We start from the raw sequence: 19845 nt of genomic DNA, 5'->3' as shown, positions 1-19845 counted from the left end.
TGGTAGGTTTAGTTTGCCTCCCAGATGGCCTGTGGGCTGCAGTTGGCCAAAGGTATGGAGTATTGCCATTCATCTTTTGTGTGGGAAAGAAAGGCAATTTGTAAGACACCCCCCAAGTCGTAATCTGTGCCAAAAGCTTTGGGGAAATAAATCTGTAGTTGGTATTTCACAAAACATTTTTTCACGTACTCAATTCACTGCTACAAATGGCTGTAGCAGTATTGAGTATATTTAAAGTGGAGGTTGCTAAGCTCTTGATTAATAAGGGTATCAAAAGTTACAGGCAGGAGAATGGGGTTGAGAGTCAGCCATGATGGTATGGCAGAACAGACTCGATGGGCTGAATGGCCTAATTCTGCTCCTGTGTCTTACGGACAAGAGCAGAACACTCATCCCCTTAAGAATGCAGTCAGGTTATGACTGATCTGATTATAATATATCCCATATTATAAAGAAGTTTATTTGAAGAAATAATAAGCAGGGCAGACACAGAATTTGTTGATGTTGTGTACTTGGATTTTCAGAAGGCCCTTGATAAGGTGCCACACATGAGGCTGCTTAACAAGCTATGAGGCCATGGTATTGCTGGAAAGATTCTAGCATGAATAAAGCAGTGGCTGATTGGTAGGAGGCAAAGAGTGGGAATGAAGGGAGCCTTTTCTGGTTGGCTGCTGTTGGCTAGTGGGGTTTCACAGGGGTCTGTGTTGGGGCTGATACTTTTTACGTTACATGTCAATGATTTGGATGATGGCTTTGTTGCAAAGTTTGCAATGATATGAAGATGGGTGGAGAGGCAGGTAGTTTTGAGGAAGTAGAGAGGCTATAGAAGGACTTAGATTAGGAGGATGGCCAAAGAAATGCCAAATGGAATACAGTGTCGGAAAGTGTAAGGTCCTGCACTTTGGTAGGAGAAATGAAAGGGTTGACTATTTTCTGAATGGAGAGAAAATCCAACAAAATGGTGGTGCAACGGGACTTTGGAGTCCTTGTGCAGGATTCCCTAAAGGTTAATTTGCAGGTATAGTCTTTGGTGAGCAAGGCAAATGCAATGTTAGCATTCATTTCAAGAGGACTAGAATATAAAAGCAAGATGTGATGTTGAAGCTTTATAAAGCACTGGTGAGGCGTCAGTTGGAGTACTGTGAACAGTTTTGGGCCCCTTATCTTAGAAAGGATATACTGAAATTGGAGAGGGTTCAAAGAAAGTTCACAAATAATTTCATGATTTGAAAGGCAGAGGATGATAGATTCTTGATTGGTCAGGGCATGAAGGGATACGGGGGAGAAGAACAGGCTGAGAGGAACATTGGATCAGCCATGATGAAATGCTGGAGCAGACTCTGGGCCAAATAGCTTAATTCAGTTTCTAGTATTCCTGCCCATCCCTGGTATTGTTTCACCTTGCTCAACAGACTCTACTTTCAGATGTTGTGTCCTTTAGTATTTGACCTCTGAGCCTTGTCCTCTGAGATTAACAACTGAGGCAAGTTTCTTGATTCTTCCGTAGGGCAAAGCTGCATTTCCACATCCACTCTGCTTCAGTCATATCCCCTCTTGGCTGGGGGTTCTGTCCAGCCTTTACCTTAAAAATAACCCATGTATTCCAGAGCAGTCTAGTTAATCTTTTGAACTTATAACACATTACATCCTTCCTTCAAAAAGGAGACTAATACATAGTACTTCAGATGTAGTCTCACCATTGCTCTGTTACTGAAGACTAACCTTCCAACTTTGGTCTTCAAATCTGCTTATCATGGTGTGAGAACTGCTTTGTCTCAGCTCCTTCATACAGATTGAATTCAAGTCTGTTGAGCTGGCACGTGCTTGCTCTGTCTGCATGAGTTTCTCCTGGGTGTTTATATCTAAAATATCTGCTGGTTGGTAGGTTATTTAGCTATTGGAGAATTGGAAGAGTTAATTGGCACGTGAGAAAGAGAAACCAGATTGCAATTAGGCGAATGAAACTGATGGGGTGGCATAGACTCAATGGGCCAAATGGCTTCCTATGTCAAATATGAAATGAACAATGACATTCTTTTATCTTTCCTAATTGCTTTCTGTACCTGCACAACTAACTGTGTATGTCTTCAGGCTCCTGTACCTCCTCTTTGATAGTAGTGCTAAGAAGAGAGCGTGTCCTGGGTGATGGGGGTCCTTCATGTTGAATGCTGCCTTAATGATTGAACCTTCACTTTTTGAAGATGTCCTGATGCCAGGGAGGCTAGTACCCACGATGGAGCTTGATGAGTTTACAAACCTCTGCAGCTTTTTCTGATCCTCTGCAATGGCCCCTTCATATTAGAAGGTGGTACAACCTGTTAGAATGCTTCAGTATGTCTGTAGAAATTTGTTAGAGTCTTGTGTGGCATACCAAGTCTCCACAACATCCTAATGAAATATAGCTGCTATTGTGCCTTCTTTGTAATTGCATCATTATGTTGGGCCCAGGATAGATCTTCAGAGACATTGATTACCCAGGAACTTGAAACTGTTCACCCTTTCTGTGTCTGATCCCTCAATGAGGACTGGTGACTATTCCCCTTGCTGAAGTCTACAAAAGCAAGTTAAAAACAACTTATATGGACAATGGTGATGGCTCACTTGTGGACCCTGGGCTCTTCAAATTGCAATAAAATAAGATGATGGGTCATTGGTGCTTAAATAGAACATTAGCATCTCACTTTAATTTTGAGTTTGACAGGACTGGTTATTGGTTTAGCTGGTTATTACTGGTGTTTATGCTCTTTATGGGCCATAACCCACCCTGTTTGACCAAACTCTTTGGTCCATCTTCCTGCGATTAGATTTATCTGGTCTCTGCAATTGAAGAGTGAATTTGAACTCTGATCTTTGGACTGTTTGTCCAATCATCTGGATTACTCCTTTAGCGGTATAACCACTGCACCAAACTTCTTTGGGGGTAGATAGCAAGTCTTTGTAGAGGAGCTCTTTTCGTGTAACTGATTAATTTTAAGCTTGGCTGTGCTATGGGTTGCAAATCTGATAAGTGAAATACTGTACTGGAAATATTGCATTGTCCATTTTGTGTTGAATGGTTGGATGTTGTGCCTTCTCTTTAATGCGTGTCTAAAAGCATACATTCTGAGGGAATCCTTTGATGATTATCATCACTTGGAAGGCAGTTAATGTAAAAATATCTTCAAATTAGGAATGGGGGACAAATAGCTGCTTGGACTTTTGAAGGAAAATTATAATCAAGTTTAGGTTTCTCTTCAATCGGCCACTTGGCCGATGGAATTTTTTTTTCTTTTTTCTTTTTCAATCTTTTTATTAATTTAAAAAAAACATAACATAATAATATTACATATGTTATGAATACAATAGATTTAAAATTGAGTTGGTAACAAGATAACAATATCTTATTAAACTATTGGCGAAAAATGATCATATAATATCAATCTAATCTATATAGATTATACATGAAACGATTAAAAATAATCATCAAAAAAAAGAAAAAAATGTAAAATATAAGAAAAAATGTATATTTAAAGAAATAATTAAAAAAAACTAAACCTAAACTAACATGGGCAATAATAATAGTTTATAAGTATATGATAGTGTCAAAAAACTCCGGAACTCCACACCAGAACAAGAATAATAAGAGTAAAGGTCTGGAAGAAGTCAAATTAATTCATATGAAAGTGTCGAATGAACGGTCCCCAAGTTTCTTCAAATTTAATTGATGAATCAAAAATAGTACTTCTAATTTTTTCTAAACTTAAGCAAGAAATAGTTTGAGAGAACCATTGAAATGTGGTAGGAGGATTTACTTCTTTCCAATTTTGTAATATAGATCTCCTGGCCATTAATGTTACAAAGGCAATCATTCGTCTAATTGGAGGAGAAAATCGACTATCATCTTCATTTGGAATACCAAAAATTGCAGTGATAAAATGAGGTTGTAAATCAATATTCCAAATTGAGGAAATGGTAGCAAATATGTCCTTCCAATAATTATGTAAAGTAGGACATGACCAAAACATGTGGGTCAATGAAGCCACATCTAAATGACATCCGTCACATTGAGGATTAACATGAGAATAAAACCGAGCAAGCTTATCTTTAGACATATGAGCTCTATGTACAACCTTAAATTGTATTAAAGCATGTTTAGCACATATAGAAGACGAATTAACCATTTGTAAAATCTTTTCCCATTTTTCCGTTGAAATATTGTATTGAAGTTCTTTTTCCCATTCCTGTTTAATTCTACCTGATATCTCTGGTTGTATCTTCATAATCATATTATAAATAAGAGCCACTAATCTCTTCTGACAGGGATTTAAAGTAAAAATCATATCTGAAAAATCTATCAAAGTTGAATTAGGGAAGGATGGTAAAACTTTATATAAAAAGTTTCTAATTTGTAAGTATCTAAAAAAAAAATTAGATTTAGGTAATTTAAATTTGTTAGAAAGTTGATCAAAAGACATCAAACCACCTTCAGAAAAAAGATCACGAAAACATATTATACCTTTCCTTTTCCATATACTAAAAGCTTGATCTGTTAAAGAGGGTTTAAAGAAAAAATTAAGTAAGATAGGGCTATCGAGAACAAAGTTTTTTAGAGTAAAAAATTTACGAAATTGAAACCAAATTCGTAATGTATGTTTGACAATAGGGTTAGATATCTGTTCATTAAGTTTAGTTAAGTCAACAGGGAGAGAAGAGCCAAGAACAGAAAATAAAGAATATCCTTGTGTAGCGTTGCATTCTAAATTTACACACTGTGGGCACAATGGTAAATCTAAATCTAATTTCCAGTATAATAAATTCTGAATATTATTTGCCCAATAGTAAAATCTAAAATTGGGTAAAGCTAAACCACCATCTTTTTTAGATTTCTGTAACTGTCTTTTACTTAATCTGGGGTTTTTATTTTGCCACACAAATGAGGAAATTTTTGAATCAACGCTATCAAAAAAAGACTTAGGAATAAAAATTGGTAAGGCTTGAAATAAATATAAAAATTTCGGTAAAATCATCATTTTAACAGCATTGATCCGACCAACCAATGATAAGGATAAAGGAGACCATCTAGTAGTAAGTTGTTGAATTTGATGAAGCATAGGTAAAAAATTCAATCTGAATAAATCTTTATATTTCTTGGTAATTTTTATACCTAAATAAATAAAATTATCAGTAACAATTTTAAATGGTATCCTGTCGTTCAGTAAAGTTTGTGCATTTAAAGGAAAAAGTTCACTCTTATCCAAATTTAATTTGTAACCAGAAAAACTACCAAATTGAGCCAACAAGGATAGAATAGCGGGAATAGAATTATCAGGATCAGAAATATATAACAACAAGTCATCAGCATAGAGCGATAGCTTGTATAATTTCTCATTACGGGTAATACCAGAAATATTAGGGGATTCACGAATAGCAATAGCTAAAGGTTCTAATGCAATATTAAATAATAAAGGACTTAGGGGACAACCTTGTCTCGTACCACGAGATAATTGAAAAAAAGAGGATCTGTAATTATTCGTAAGAACAGAAGCAACAGGTTTATAATATATTAATTTAATCCATGATATAAAATTAGAACTAAAATTAAAATTCTTCAAGGCATTAAATAAGTATGTCCATTCAACTCTATCAAAAGCTTTTTCAGCATCTAATGAAATAACACATTCTGGGGTTGTGAGTGAGGAAGTGTAAATTATATTAATTAATTTTCTAATATTAAAAAAGGAGTATTGGTTCCTAATGAAACCAGTTTGATCTCCTGAAATAATCTGTGATAGTACCTTTTCTAACCAAAGAGCTAAAATTTTTGTAAGAATCTTAGAGTCTACATTTAATAACGATATAGGGCGATAAGATGCACATAAAGTAGGGTCTTTATCTTTTTTAAGAATTAAAGAGATAGTAGCTTCATAAAAGGACTGGGGTAGTCTCTTCTTAATAAATGCATCATTAAAAATTTCACATAACCAAGGGGAAAGCAAAGAAGAAAAAGTTTTTAAAAATTCTATAATATAACCATCAGGGCCAGGAGCTTTCCCTGAATTCATCGATGAAATAGCCTCTCCTACCTCAGCCATAGAAATAGGAGCATCAAATAAACTTCGATCTTCATCTGTCAATTTGGGAATATTCAAATTGTTAAAAAAATTATCCATCATAGACAGATCACCATCAAATTCTGATTGATATAAAGATTTATAAAAATCTTGGAAGGTATTATTAATTTCTTTATGATCCATAGTCAGATTACCATCTTGTTTACAAATTTTAATAATTTGTCGCTTAGTCGAAATAGCTTTTAATTGATTAGCTAACAATTTACCAGTTCGATCACTATGGATATAAAATTGAGCCCTGGTCCTAATTAATTGATTCTCAATTGAAGAAGATAACAGTAAGCTATGTTCCATTTGCAGTTCAACTCTCTTCTTATAAAGTTCCTTGGTAGGAGTAACGGAATAAATCTTATCAATTTCTTTAATTTTATCCACCAATAAAGCTATATCTAAATATCTTTGTTTTCTTTTACCAGCAGAATATGAGATAATTTGTCCACGGATAAAAGCCTTGAAAGAGTCCCAAAGTATTCCTCTGTCAATTTCTTCAGTATAGTTTGTCGAAAAAAATGTCAATTTGCTGTTTTATGAAGGTAATAAATTCTGGATCTTGAAGCAAAGTAGCGTTGGGTCTCCAAGATCTAGTATTAATGAAAGAGTCCAAGATCTTGATAGATAACTTCAAAGGTGCATGATCCGAAATAGCAATAGAATCATATTTACAGTCAATAACATCTGCTAATAAACGATGATCAATAAGAAAATAATCAATTCTAGAATAACTATGATATACATGTGAAAAAAACAAAAATTCTTTATCTTTAGGGTTCAAAAACCGCCATATTTCAGTAATTCCTGAATCGACCATAAAAGAGTTAATAAGTAAAGCTGATCTATTCGGAAGAGTTCGAATAGGTTTAGATCTATCCATCAAAGGATTCAAACAACAATTGAAATCTCCACCCATTATCAACATATATTCATTTAGGAATTTTTTTTTCAATGGTAGTCAATAGTAATGGGTAGTCTGGGTCCTTTTTATTTGTGAACTCCGCCATGGACAGCTGCGAAAGGAGGGTTGGGCATGGGGCTAGCAACCACATCCTGTAGAAACCAAGAGCTACAGAAACCCCTACAGAAGCTCCAAAGACCTTGCCTCTGGGAGACGAGGGATCTTTGCCTAGAGGGCGTATGAAGTTGTGGGGAAAGCCACAAGTCTGTGGAAGCCACAGGGCCAATCATCCAATTCACCACCATTGGAACATGGAAAGTAAAGAGCACACAAGTGGTGGCCGAAATGGGAAAATCATCAATCTGAGCCTGCTCCGCATCAGTGAGACAAGATGGACACAGTCTGGGTAGAAGTGGCTGATGACAGGGGAGCTACTGCTTTATTCCGGGCATGAGGAAGACGATGCACCACATGCACAAGGAGTGGCACTCGTGTTATCAAACGTAGTACAGAAAGTATTGATAGGATGAGAGGCCTATGGTCCCCACATCATCTCAGCATCCAGTAGAACAAAGAAGAAAAAGATCGTTCAGTGTTGTACAGTGTCATGCACTATCTATTGACAGTGACAACGAAATCAAGGATGCTTTCTGCAACAGACTCCAGAACATCCTAGGAGTGTTTCCTGAGAGATATGTTAACATTTTCATGGGAGACTTCAATGCAAAATTAGGATCAGATGACATTGGTTACAAAGGTGTGATGGGAACACACTGACTGGGTATGATGAATGAGAACAGAGAGCTCTTTGCTAATGTGTGTGTTGAATAACATGGCCCTCTGAGACGCCGTCGCTTTCCCCACAAAAGAACTCCCAAGAACACCTGGGTGTCACTTGATCACATAAGAGAAACAAATAGACCACATCTGTTTATCCAAGAAATTCAGGAGATTACTTCAAGATGTCAGAGTGAGGACAGGAACGGATGGATCCAAAACTAAAATTCAAGCTGAAGAAGAATTGGCTGGAATCAGCATGCGTTCCAGATGTTAAGGGTCCTTAGTAATGAACGCCACCTTCTTGAGGCATCACCTCTTAAAGATGTTCTTGATGGTGGAGTGGGTTTTACCGATAATGAAGCTGGCTGAGACTACAGTGCTCTGCAGCCTTTTGCATTCTTGTGCATTAGAGCCCCCAGGCCAGGCTGTGATACAAGCATTTAGAATGCTCTCCACTGTACACCTTTAGAAATTTGTGAATCTTTGGTGAAATGCAGAATCTTTTCAAAATCTGAATGAAGTAAAGCTGCTGACGTGATTTCTTCATCATTGCAGATTGGTCCTGTGAGGTGTTGACAATCAGCAGCTTGAAGCTTGACCCCACAGTGAGGATTGGTGGGTGTTCCCTCGACTTTCTGAAATCCACAGTTAATTCCTTGGTCTTGCTGCTGTTGGGTTTGAGATTGTTGTGACACCACTCAACCAGCTGATCTGCAGGTACCTTGCCCTTGTGTGCCTCCTTGTCGTCATTTGAGATTCCATCAACAACAGCGCTGTCATCAGTGAATTTATACATGACCTGTTGCTATACAGAAGGTGTGTGTGAAGGCAAAGCAAACAAACCTAACAATGTGGTAGACAATGCCCCATGATTGGTGACATCCACTGTTGTAGTGCCTAAAGCAGGGGAGAGTTACTTGTGCTATGGAAATTTTATACTGACCATAACCGAACTTCGGATGATAAACTATACTCTCTGGCCATTTTTCAGATCTGTAGGCCAAGATCTTCATAAAGTTGTATTTATTCAGCTGGGTGCAAGCTAAGAATCTAGATGCAACTGATCAACTGTATCTAACAATTATTCCCTCGAACATTTTGTATTTGTGCACTTTTATGAAGTCCTTATGAGAAATGCTCTGGCAACCCTTGATAGGACACTGCGGGGAGCTGTTCATTGTTTGCGTAGACAGATGGTATCCTAATAGCAATGGCCACAATATTTAGAAGGGCCCATCAGCACAATGGCAAGTTTGAGAAAAATCAATATCTCTTTTGTGCAGAAGGAAGTAATTTACTTGGGCCAGGAAGTAAATGTAAATAGTCCGTATCTAGAGTATGAGATGGTAGAAATAATAATCCAAGCCAGGAAACCTGAAAATGTCAGTGAATATTGATTATTTCTAGTTTGGGCAAATATCAGTTTATTATTGTCATGAGGAATTGGTGCAAGGGACAGGATTTCTGATTTACGAATCATTGAGATCACCTCCTGGGGAAGGTATGACCTGTACAAAAGGACAGATTACACCTATACCCGTGGGGGACCACTATCCTTGTAGGCATGTTTGCTGGAGCTGTTGGGGAGGGTTTAAACTAATGTTTCAAGGGATGGGAATAGGACTGAGGATGGGGCAGTTGGTTTACAACTAGACGTAGCATGCAGTGAGACTGTCAGGAAGGGCGTTCAGATAGGGCAAAATTGCAGTCAGTGTGATGAGTTAGTGTAACATGGGGGCAAAATCTTAAAGGGTGATGAATAAAGGACAGAGGGTGTTATATTTGAATATACACGGTATACAGAATAAGGTAGATATTGCAGTGAGAGGTTGCAAGGTATGTCGTGGGCATCACTGAGTCATGTCTGAAAGAAGATCTCAGTTTTGAGCTTAACATCCAAGGATGCGCATTGTATTGAAAGGACAAGCAAGTAGGCCTAGGGGTGTGGTGGCTCTATTTGTAAAAAATGAATCAAATTCTTAGAAGGAAATGAAATAGGATTAGAAGATGTAGAGTCGAGAAACTGCAAGGGTAAGAAGACCCTTTTGGGAGTTGTATACAGGCCTCCAAATAGTAGCCAGGATGTGGGATACAAATTACAATGGGAGATAGAAATGGCTAGTAAAAAGGGCAATGTTACGATAGTCATGGGGGATTTCAATATGCAGACCAAAGTTGATTGGAGGAGGACACTAGAGGGGATAATGGCAGAACAGCAATGGCTGGAGTTTCTGAGGGCAATTTGGAAGGTTTAGGATAGATACATCCCAATGATGAAGTATTTTAAAGGGTGGATGAGGCAACAGTGGTTGACGGGAAGTTAAAGACAGCATAAAAGCAAAAGAGAGGGCATATAATGTAGCAAAAATTACTGGAAAGCATTTAAAAACCAACAGAAGGCAACTAAAAAGCCATAAAGAGAGAAGAGATGAAATATGAAAGCAAGTTAGCCAATAATATAAGAGGATATCAGAAGTTTGTCTCTAGCTATATAAAGAATAAAAGAGAGTGTTTATAACGCTGAAGGAGTAGTAATGGAGGATGAACTTAAGTATTCTGTAACAGTCTTCACCAAGGAATACTCGAGCAGTATGCTAGCAAGTCGAGAGTATCGGGCCAGAAGTGAGTGTAGTTGCTATTGCTAAGGAGAAGATCCTTGGGAAGCTGAAAGGACTGAAGATGGATGTGTCACCTGGACCTGATAGCTACCACTTTCAGAACCCTGGGGTGAAGTGATTGTGGAGGCATTAGTAGTGATCTTTCAAGAATCATTAGATTATGGAATGGGTTCAGAGGACTGGAAAATTGCAAATGTCACTCCACTCTTTAAGAAGGGAGGGAGGCTGGGAAATAAGAAGTAAATTATAGGTCAGTTAGCCTGATTTCAGTGAAGATGTTGAAGTCCATTGTTAAGGATGAAATTTCAGGGTACTTGGAGACACATGACAATGTGGTCCAAAGTCAGCATGGACCCCTTTTCTGAAGTGGAAAATCTTGCCTGATAAATCTTTTGGAATTCTCTGAGGAAATAACAGACAGATTAGATGAAGGACAGTCAATGATGTTGTTTACTTGAATTTTCAAAGGCCTTTGAGGTGTTGCACATGAGGCTGCTTAAGAAGATAGAGTCCATGGTATTACAGGGGAGGTTCATCTTCATGGGCAGAAGACTGGCAGGAGGCAATAGAGTTGGAATAAAGAGGCCTTTTTTGGTTGGCTGCTGGTGACTCGTGGTGTTCCTCAGCGGCCAGTTTTAGAATTGCTTATTTTTATATTATATGTCAGTGATTTAGATGGTGGAATTGATGGCTTGGTGGATGATACAAAGGTAGAGGGGCAGGTAGTGTTGAGGAAGCAAGGATTCTGTAAAAGGGCTCAGACAGATTGGGGAACGGGCAAGGAAGTGGCAGATAGAATATAGTGCAGGGAAATGTATAGACATGCACTTTGGTAGAAGGAATAAAGGCATAGACTATTTTCAAAGTGGGGAGAAAATTCAAATATCAGATGCAAAGGGATTCGGGAGTCCTTGTGCAGCATTTCCTAAAGGTTAACTTTAGGAAATGGTTGAGTCGGTGGTAAGGAAGGCAAATGCAATGTTAGTATTCATTTTATGAGGACTAGAATATAAAAGCAAGGATGTGATGTGAAGGCTTTGTTGGTCAGACTGCAAATAAAGTACTGTAAGCAGTTTTGGACCCCTTTTCTAAGAAGGTGTGCTGGCATTGTGAGTATCCAGAGTAGGTTTATGAGAATGATCCCAGGAATGAAAGGGTTAATATCTAGGAGCATTTCATGTCTGTGTGCTTGTACTTGCTGGAGTTTAGAAGAATGGAGAGGGGGAGATCTAATTGAAACCTATCGAATATTGAAAGACTCAGATTGAGTAGATATAGGGAGGGTGTTTCTTACAGTGGGTAAGTCTTGGACGAGAGGGCACACTCTCAGAATAGAGAAAAGTCTATTTAGAAGAGATGAGGAATTTCTTTAGCCAGAGGGTAGTGAATTTGTGGAATTCATTGCCATGGACAACTGTGGAGGCCAAGTCATTGGGTATATTTAAAGCGGACGTTGATAGGTTCTTGATAAGTCAGGGCATCAAAGGTTATGGGGAGAAGGCAGGAGAATGGGGTTGAGAGGAATAATAAATCAGCTATGATGAGATGGCAGACCAGACTTGATGAGCTGAATGGCTTAATTATTGCTCCTATTTATGGTGATGAAAAACAGTAAAAACCTTTTGCTTGTGTTCCATCCAGACAGAACATTCCTGATGCTTTATTAATTGTTTTTATGTAAAAGTTACCACAAATACCACTAAAAATACCTTGTGATATTACAGCAAACAGTGAAAGGGTGAGCGCTGGCGAGGCAAGTTCATGGGCTGTTGCAGATGGAGTTCTGATGTTCCTTCAATGGGCCCGGGTGTGAGATTGAATCGCTCTGGCCACCGAGCTGATCTGAGGAGCTTGAGAGCGTCTTTGGGCTGGGCGACGGAATTTGGATCCAGAGCCAGTCATTGGATGGCGTGGTCTAGGCCTGGAGCCTTTCACTGCACCTGGATCTAGTGCAAGGTCCAATTCTCTGTTCAGACCACTTAAACGCTGGCCCAGATCGGATGCAAGAGCCGATTTTACTTGCTGTCTGCGATCTTCTCTCCTCTCTCCAGGGTGCGGAGCCATTCGCTATTCAATTGTTGAGTCCATTCAAACGCTGGCCCAGAAAGAGCTGAAAAGACGGTATCAGTCAGGACAAGAGCTGATTTCACTTGCTCTCCGTGATTGTCACTCCTCTCTCCATGATGGTGAGACAATGAAGACCGCTTTGGCTGCTGTGCTCTGTGTTTGGAAATACAATGAACCGATCAATGAGACTTTGGGCCTACTCTGGGGTTCAGATCTGAGGACTCCATTTTGGTTCAGAATGCTGTTGTTCGCTTCCACTGTTTGCATGTTTTTTTTCTTTCTCTTGCACATTGAATGTTGGTCTTTTTGTCTTTAATAGGTTCTTTTGGGTTTTCTTTGTGGCTACCTGTGAGAAAACAAACCTCAAGGTTGTACCATTTATGCATTCTTTGATGATAAACGATCTTGAATCTTGCTTTACGGTAGAGGGTGATGTCCTTGCAATGAGGACAATGTGAATGGAGCTGGTTTTGAAATATTGAAAAGTTAGATAGATTCAGATAGGAATGTGTTTGCAATATTGCTGCAAACTGTCCATAAACTGGTGTTGCTTTGTCAGATCATAAAGTAATTATCCAAAGAACTGTGAAGTAAGAGGATTTAAGGCAATATGTTTAAATAGGAATTAGAATGCTGTAGCTATGGTTTGTCTTGGAATGAACAAAGATGTGGGCGAGTTAGCCAGTATAGAGTGTGTGTGAGTGTGTGATATATACATACACAGTAGCCTCTTTGTTAGGACCTCCTGTACCTAATTAAAGTGGCTGCTGAGTGTATGTCCATGGTCTTCTGCTGCTGTAGTCCATCCACTTGAAGGTTCGACATGTTGTGCATTCAGGGGCACTCTCCTGCACACCACTGTTAGAACACGTGGTTATTTGAACTACTGTCTCCTTCCTGTCAGCTTGAACCAGTTTGGCCATTCTCCAATGCCTCTCATTAACAAGGCATCTTCACCCACCGAACTGTTTTTCACAGGATTTTTTTTTAACTTTCTCTGTTTGTGTGTGAAATTTCCAGGAAATGAGCAGTTTCTGAGATACTCAAACCACTCCGTCTGGCACTAACAGTTACGGTCAGTCACTTCTTCCCATTCTGATATTTGCTCTGAACATCAATTGAACTTGAACACCTCTGCATGCTTTTATGATTTGAGTGGCTGATGAGATATTTGCATTAATGAGCAGGTGTACCAGAATTTCAGGTTGTGTATTGCATATATTTCCCTGACATTAAATGCACCTATTGCACCTTAAGTTTGCCAGAACTGCAGAGCCCAAACATCAAGAGCACCATTTTAGGAGGGACAGCTCAGTTCATTCGAGCTGGTCTACAGATTACTTCAGAAAGGTATGGACCACTCTATAATGTTAGTTGAAGACCATTTAGAATAGTTTAGGGCCAATTTATTGCGATACAGTGGAGGAACTCTGATCCATTTTGTAGGTGGACTCTTATTTAATCAGATAATAGCGGTGATACTGTTTTTTTTAAACAATTCACAAGGAGAGAAACCGCATCACTTCATCTTTATTTTGCCACCCAGCCTTAAATAGTGAAGCTGAAAAGTCACGTGGGGCGGCAAAGTGGTCAGCGTGGCACTTTACAGTACGAGTGACCTGGCTTCAGTCCCAGCCGTTGCCTGTAAGGAGTTTGTACCGTGACCACGTGGATTTCCTTCAGACTCCAAAGATGTACCAGTTGGTAGGTTAATTGGTCATTGTAAATTGTCTTGTCATTAGGCTATCGTTAAATCAGGGGTTGCTAAGCCTGGTAGAGCCTGCTCCATGCTGTATCACAATAAGTTAATAAAAGTCAGCATGTGTAATAAAACACAATATAAAACTTATCTGGGAAGGTCCATTGCAGTTATAAAGAAGGCATGACAGCAGCTATATTTCATTAGGAGTGTTAATCGAGGAGAGTTGGGAGTCACAAAAGACATTTGCAAATTTCTACAGATGTTGCACGCTGAACATTCTAACTGGCTGCATCAGCCATCTGTAATGGAGGGGCCACTGCACGGGATCAAAATAAGCTACAGAAACTTGTGAGCTCAGTTAGCCCCATCATGGGCACTGGCCTCCCCAGCATCCAGGACATCTTCAAGGAGCAACGTCCCTAAAAGGTGGCGTCCATCACCCAGGACATGCCACCTTCTCATTGCTACCATGAGGAAGGAGGTACAGAAGCCTGAAGGCACACACTCAGTGATATAGGAACAGCTACTTCTCCTCTACCATCCGATTCCTAAATGGATGTTGAACCCCTGAACACGACCTCACTACTTTTTCTTTTTTGCCCTGCTCATTTAATTTAACTTTTTAATATATATTATCTGTAATTTACAGCTTTTATTGTGTATTGCAATGTACTGCTGCTGCTTAACAACAAATTTCACGACACACGCCAGTGATATTAAACCTGATTCTGATGGGTTAATTGTAGGTAAAATAAGTCAAAAGCTTCTATACAGTTAATTCTCGTAACATCAACCTTGTACAATTCAAACTATTTAGACAGCAATGAAATGTTCTTAAAGGCAAGAGTATAAGTTTAGAATTAAAATCTGCTGATGTATTGCACCAACGACTGAGTTGTTCTACCACAAGGAGGAAAAGATGACTCTTCAAATAAAAACAAAAAACAAAAAAACACAGGCGATAATCTGCAATACATCAGAAAATATATATATTTAAAATCTCAGTAAGGAAGCTTATAAGTAAAGCTTTTATTTTCCAATTCACTCTTTGACCAGCAGTTTAAAGTTTATTCTCTCCTCCCCCCCCCCCCCCCCCAGAGAACCAGCTTTTACCCTATCTGTGCATCATCCTCTCACTGTAGGTAATTTAGATGAAGGCATTGAGAATAACAAGTTTGCTGACAATACTAAGCTGGGTGGCAGTGTGACATGTGATGAGGGTGTTAGGAGAATTCAGGGTGACTTGGATAGGCTGGGTGAGTGGGCAGATACTTGGCAGATGGTGTTTAATGTGAATAAGTGTGAGGTTATCCACTTTGGGAGTAAGAACCGGAAGGCAGATTATTATCTGAACGGTGTAGAGTTAGGTAAAGGAGAAATACAAAGAGATCTTGGAGTCCTTGTTCATCAGTCACTGAAGGTGAATGAGCAAGTGCAGCAGGCAGTGAAGAAGGCTAATGGAATGTTGGCCTTTATTACAAAGGGAATTGAGTACAAGAGCAAGGAAATCCTCTTGCATTTGTACAGGGCCCTGGTGAGACCACACCTGGCGTATTGTGTACAGTTTTGGTCTCCAGGGTTAAGGAAGGACATCCTGGCTGTAGAGGAAGTGCAGTGTAGATTCACAAGGTTAATTCCTGGGATGTCTGGACTGTCTTACGCAGAGAGGTTAGAGAGACTGGGCTTGTACACGCTGTAATTAAGGAGATTGAGAGGGGATCTGATTGCAACATATAAGATTATTAAGGGATTGGACAAGATAGAGGCAGGAAATATGTTCCAGATGCTGGGAGAGTCCTGTACCAGAGGGCATGGTTTGAGAATAAGGGGTAGCTTATTTAGGACGGAGTTAAGGGAAAACTTCTTCTCCCAGAGAGTTGTGGGGGTCTGGAATGCACTGCCTCGGAAGGCAGTGGAGGTCAATTCTCTGGATGCTTTCAAGAAGGAGGTAGATAGGTATCTTATGCATAGGGGAATCAAGGGATATGGGGACAAGGCAGGAACCGGGTATTGATAGTAGATGATCAGCCATGATCTCAAAATGGTGGTGCAGGCTCGAAGGGCTGAATGGTCTACTTCTGCACCTATTGTCTATTGTAATTGAGCTGCCTGAGAACCAGCTTTTATCCTATCAGTGCATCACCCTCTCACTGTAGGTAATTGAGCCGACTTTGTCACTTCCCACTTCCTACGAAAGATCCAGATTGCAACATTAACTCTGTTTTCCTGCCCACAGAGTGGCCTGATGACCTGCTGAATATTTCCAGTATTTTCTATTTTTAGTTTAGTTTTCCAGCTCTTGCAATTTTATTTTTCATTTTCCACAGTTTCTTAATTCCTAAATGCTTTTGGTGCTAAAGAAGGGTCTTGGCCAAAAACATCAACTGTTTACTAATTTCCGTGGATGTTGCCTGATCTGCTGAGTTCCTCCACGTTTGATTTTTGGTGCTGATTGCATTATCAATAATTCATCATCATCATCATGGGCTGTGTTGTATGATGTGGGTGTTCATGTCCTTTAACCATGATTGTTCTTGGCAAATGGCAGTGTCTTTACGAGACGGGTGACCTCAACACTCTTCAGAGATTGGCTTCAGTGGTCGCATAACCAGGACTTGTGATGATGCACTGGCTGATTATATGACCATGCACCACCTACCTTCATGGCTTAATGTCGCCCTGATCGGGGTCTAAGCAGGTGCTACACCTTGCCCAAGGGTGACCTACAGGCTAGAACCTTGCACCTCCTTTGGTAGAGACACAGCTCCACCCTGCCACTGGAATAATACATATACCATCAAATTGAACAATTACTGACCTTTTCCTTCTTCATAATCTAGCTGGAATATGGTCAAAGCTGTGCATCATTTAGACCGTAAGAGCTGAATTCGGCCCTCTGAGTCTCGTTTGACATTTGCTCATGGCTGATCAATTGCCCCCTCAACCCCATTCTTCCTAAAAGACCATGAGACACTGGAGAAGAATCAGGTCATTTGGCCCATCTTACACTTTGTGCTAATCTCTCCCTCTTATTTTGGTGTTGCAGGTGTAAGTTCTTCAGCCTGACGGAAATGACTGATGACTACACACTGGTATTAGATGAAGAGGGATTTAAAGGTATAATGCTATTTTCCTTCAGTTTATAAATGTGTGCCTACAATGTTCACTTGGATCATTTGAAACATAGTTGCACCAGTACTGGCATATTATAATTGGTCTCTTATCCTATTTGGCTATGGATTTCTTCATTATTGCATTATTCATATTGATTAATTTGTCCCCCTTGTGATCTATTTTACCACACTCATGAGCCTTTGTCAAATGTTTGCTTGATCTTCCTTTGTAGCATTTCTGAATGTTTTCAGCCTGAACTTGTTTTAGGGGGACCTTTTGAGGTTCATGTGGCATGTGTACTGGATCCTGGTTACTTAAAAAAAATTGTTGTTTTTGAGCAGTTTGGGGTGATGAATGTGGACTAGGATGCTTCAGTGAAGAATGGCCCTGTGACCTTCATTGGCTAGCAGTACTGAACCAAACTGGATTGATATTCTGTGTTGTTCGCTCGCTTTATGCCATTTGCGCAATTTGTTATTTTTTGCACACTGGCTGTTGGCAGTTTTCCCGAGCGGGTTCTGTAGTCTTTCTTTGTTTCGTGTTTGCCTGCAGGAGGACGAATCTCAGAATTATATATGTGCTTTGTTAGTAAATGTACTTTGAATCTTGTTTTAATAATCCTTAAATGGGTTAACAGCTGCATTTAAAAATGCCCTTCAGATGATTTTTGCGTAACAGTTTAACAATGAGTATTTGTACAACTGCCTCGGCTCCAAGTTGCATGCGTGTGGCTGACATCTCTGAAATTGCAGTCATTTGGCAGGCAGTTTCTAGCTTCACGACAGCAATGGAAATGAATGATCATTTAAACAGTTTTAATTCTGTTGGCTAAAGAAGGAAAACAGGACTTGTTGCTCACTGATGTGCTGTGGGACCTTTTGCGTAGGAGAGGTATATATTCTCTTTAGAACAATAGTGGGTGATCACATTAAAATGGGCAACTGAGCCGCAGAGGATGCGTGTACTGGCTGAAAATTCCACAGCTAAGTTACAAAGCCTCAAAGTAAGGGGTAGGTCATTTTGGAGTGAAATGAACTGGAATTTCTTCATTCAGGAGGTGATGAATTCCCGACCCTTGTGGCATTGAACTTGTCATTGAACCTATTCAAGCCAGATTTATAGATTTAAAGTAGGGGGTTCCCAACCTGGGGCCCATGGATCCCTCGGTTAATGGTAAGGGTCCATGGCCTAAAAAAAATTGGGAGCCCCTGATCTAAAGGAATCGGAGACATTATGGGAAGGTAGTTGAAAAGTGAAGGATTAGAAACCATCTCATTGCATAGTAGAATCTGAATAGCAAACACCTGATCCAGATTCACATACACCATAAATTGGGGGAACCGCTTTGTTGAGCACCTCCGCTCCATCCACCAAAAGTGGAACTTCTTGCTGGCCAAACATTTTTGTTCCTATTTCACGTTCCAACATGTTGGTCCACGGCCGTTTCTTGTGCTGCGATGAGGTCACCCTCAGGGTGGAGGAGCAACACCTTATATTCCGTCTGGGTAGCCTCCAACCTGATGGCATGAATATCGATTTCTTCTTCCAGCTTAAGAAAAAAAATCCCTCCTCCCTCCCCTATTCTTCTAATCTCCACTCTGGCCTCTTCTCACCTGCCTATCACTTTATCACTGTGTCTCCTCCTCCTCCCCTTTCCTCTCTGGTCCACTCTCCTCTCTTATCAGATTCCTTACTCTCCAGTCCTTTACCTTTCCTTCTTCTAGCTATCCTCCTTCCCCTTCCCCCACCTTTTGTCTATCATCTTCCTTCCTTCCTCCTATGGCATTCATAGCAAAAAGATTTGAGTACAGGAGCAAGGAGGTTCTACTGCAGTTGTACAAGGCCTTGGTGAGACCGCACCTAGAATATTGTATGCAGTTTTGGCTCCCTAATCTGAGGAAAGACATTCTTGCCATAGAGGGAGTACAGAGAAGGTTCACCAGATTGATTCCTGGGTTGGCAGGACTTTCATATGAAGAAAGACTGGATCGACTAGGCTTATACTCACTGGAATTTAGAAGATTGAGGGGGGATCTTAATGAAATGTATAAAATTCTAAAGGGATTGGACAGGCTAGATGCAGGAAGATTGTTCCGGATGTTGAGGAAGTCCAGAACGAGGGGTCACAGTTTAAGGATAAAGGGGAAGCCTTTTAGGACCGAGATGAGGAAAAACTTCTTCACACAGAGAGTGATGAATCTGTGGAATTCTCTGCCACAGGAAACAGTTGAGGCCGGTTCATTGGCTATATTTAAGAGGAAGTTAGATATGGCCCTTGTGGCTAAAGGGATCAGGGGGTATGGAGAGAAAGCAGGTACAGGGTTCTGAGTTGGATGATCAGCCATGATCATACTGAATGGTGGTGCAGGCTCAAAGGGCCGAATGGCCTACTCCTGCACCTATTTTCTATGTTTCTATGTTTCTGTGTTTCTCCTCAGTCCTGAAGAAGGGTCTCGGCCTGTGACATCAACTGTTTATTCATTTCCATAGACGTTGCCTGACCTGAGTTCCTCTGGCATGCGTGTGTTGTTTGAATTGCCAGCTTTTGCAGACTTACTTATG

General features: G+C 39.9%; 1 protein-coding gene across 1 annotated transcript in view; it reads left to right on the top strand.

Moving 5' to 3' along the window:
- The window catches only part of LOC132404081 (cytosolic arginine sensor for mTORC1 subunit 2-like), a 72040-nt gene that overhangs the window by 1127 nt on the left and 51068 nt on the right, over positions 1–19845 (top strand). The window contains exon 2 of the mRNA XM_059988091.1: positions 17216–17286. Within this exon, the coding sequence (XP_059844074.1) occupies positions 17216–17286 (71 nt within the window). The remainder of the gene's footprint in view (positions 1–17215; positions 17287–19845) is intronic.

The sequence above is a fragment of the Hypanus sabinus genome, chromosome 13, assembly GCF_030144855.1.
Source record: "Hypanus sabinus isolate sHypSab1 chromosome 13, sHypSab1.hap1, whole genome shotgun sequence".
In the NCBI taxonomy this organism is placed as follows: domain Eukaryota; kingdom Metazoa; phylum Chordata; class Chondrichthyes; order Myliobatiformes; family Dasyatidae; genus Hypanus; species Hypanus sabinus.
The sequence above is the reverse complement of the archived record's forward strand: the minus strand, read 5'-3'. Positions and strand labels throughout refer to the sequence as shown.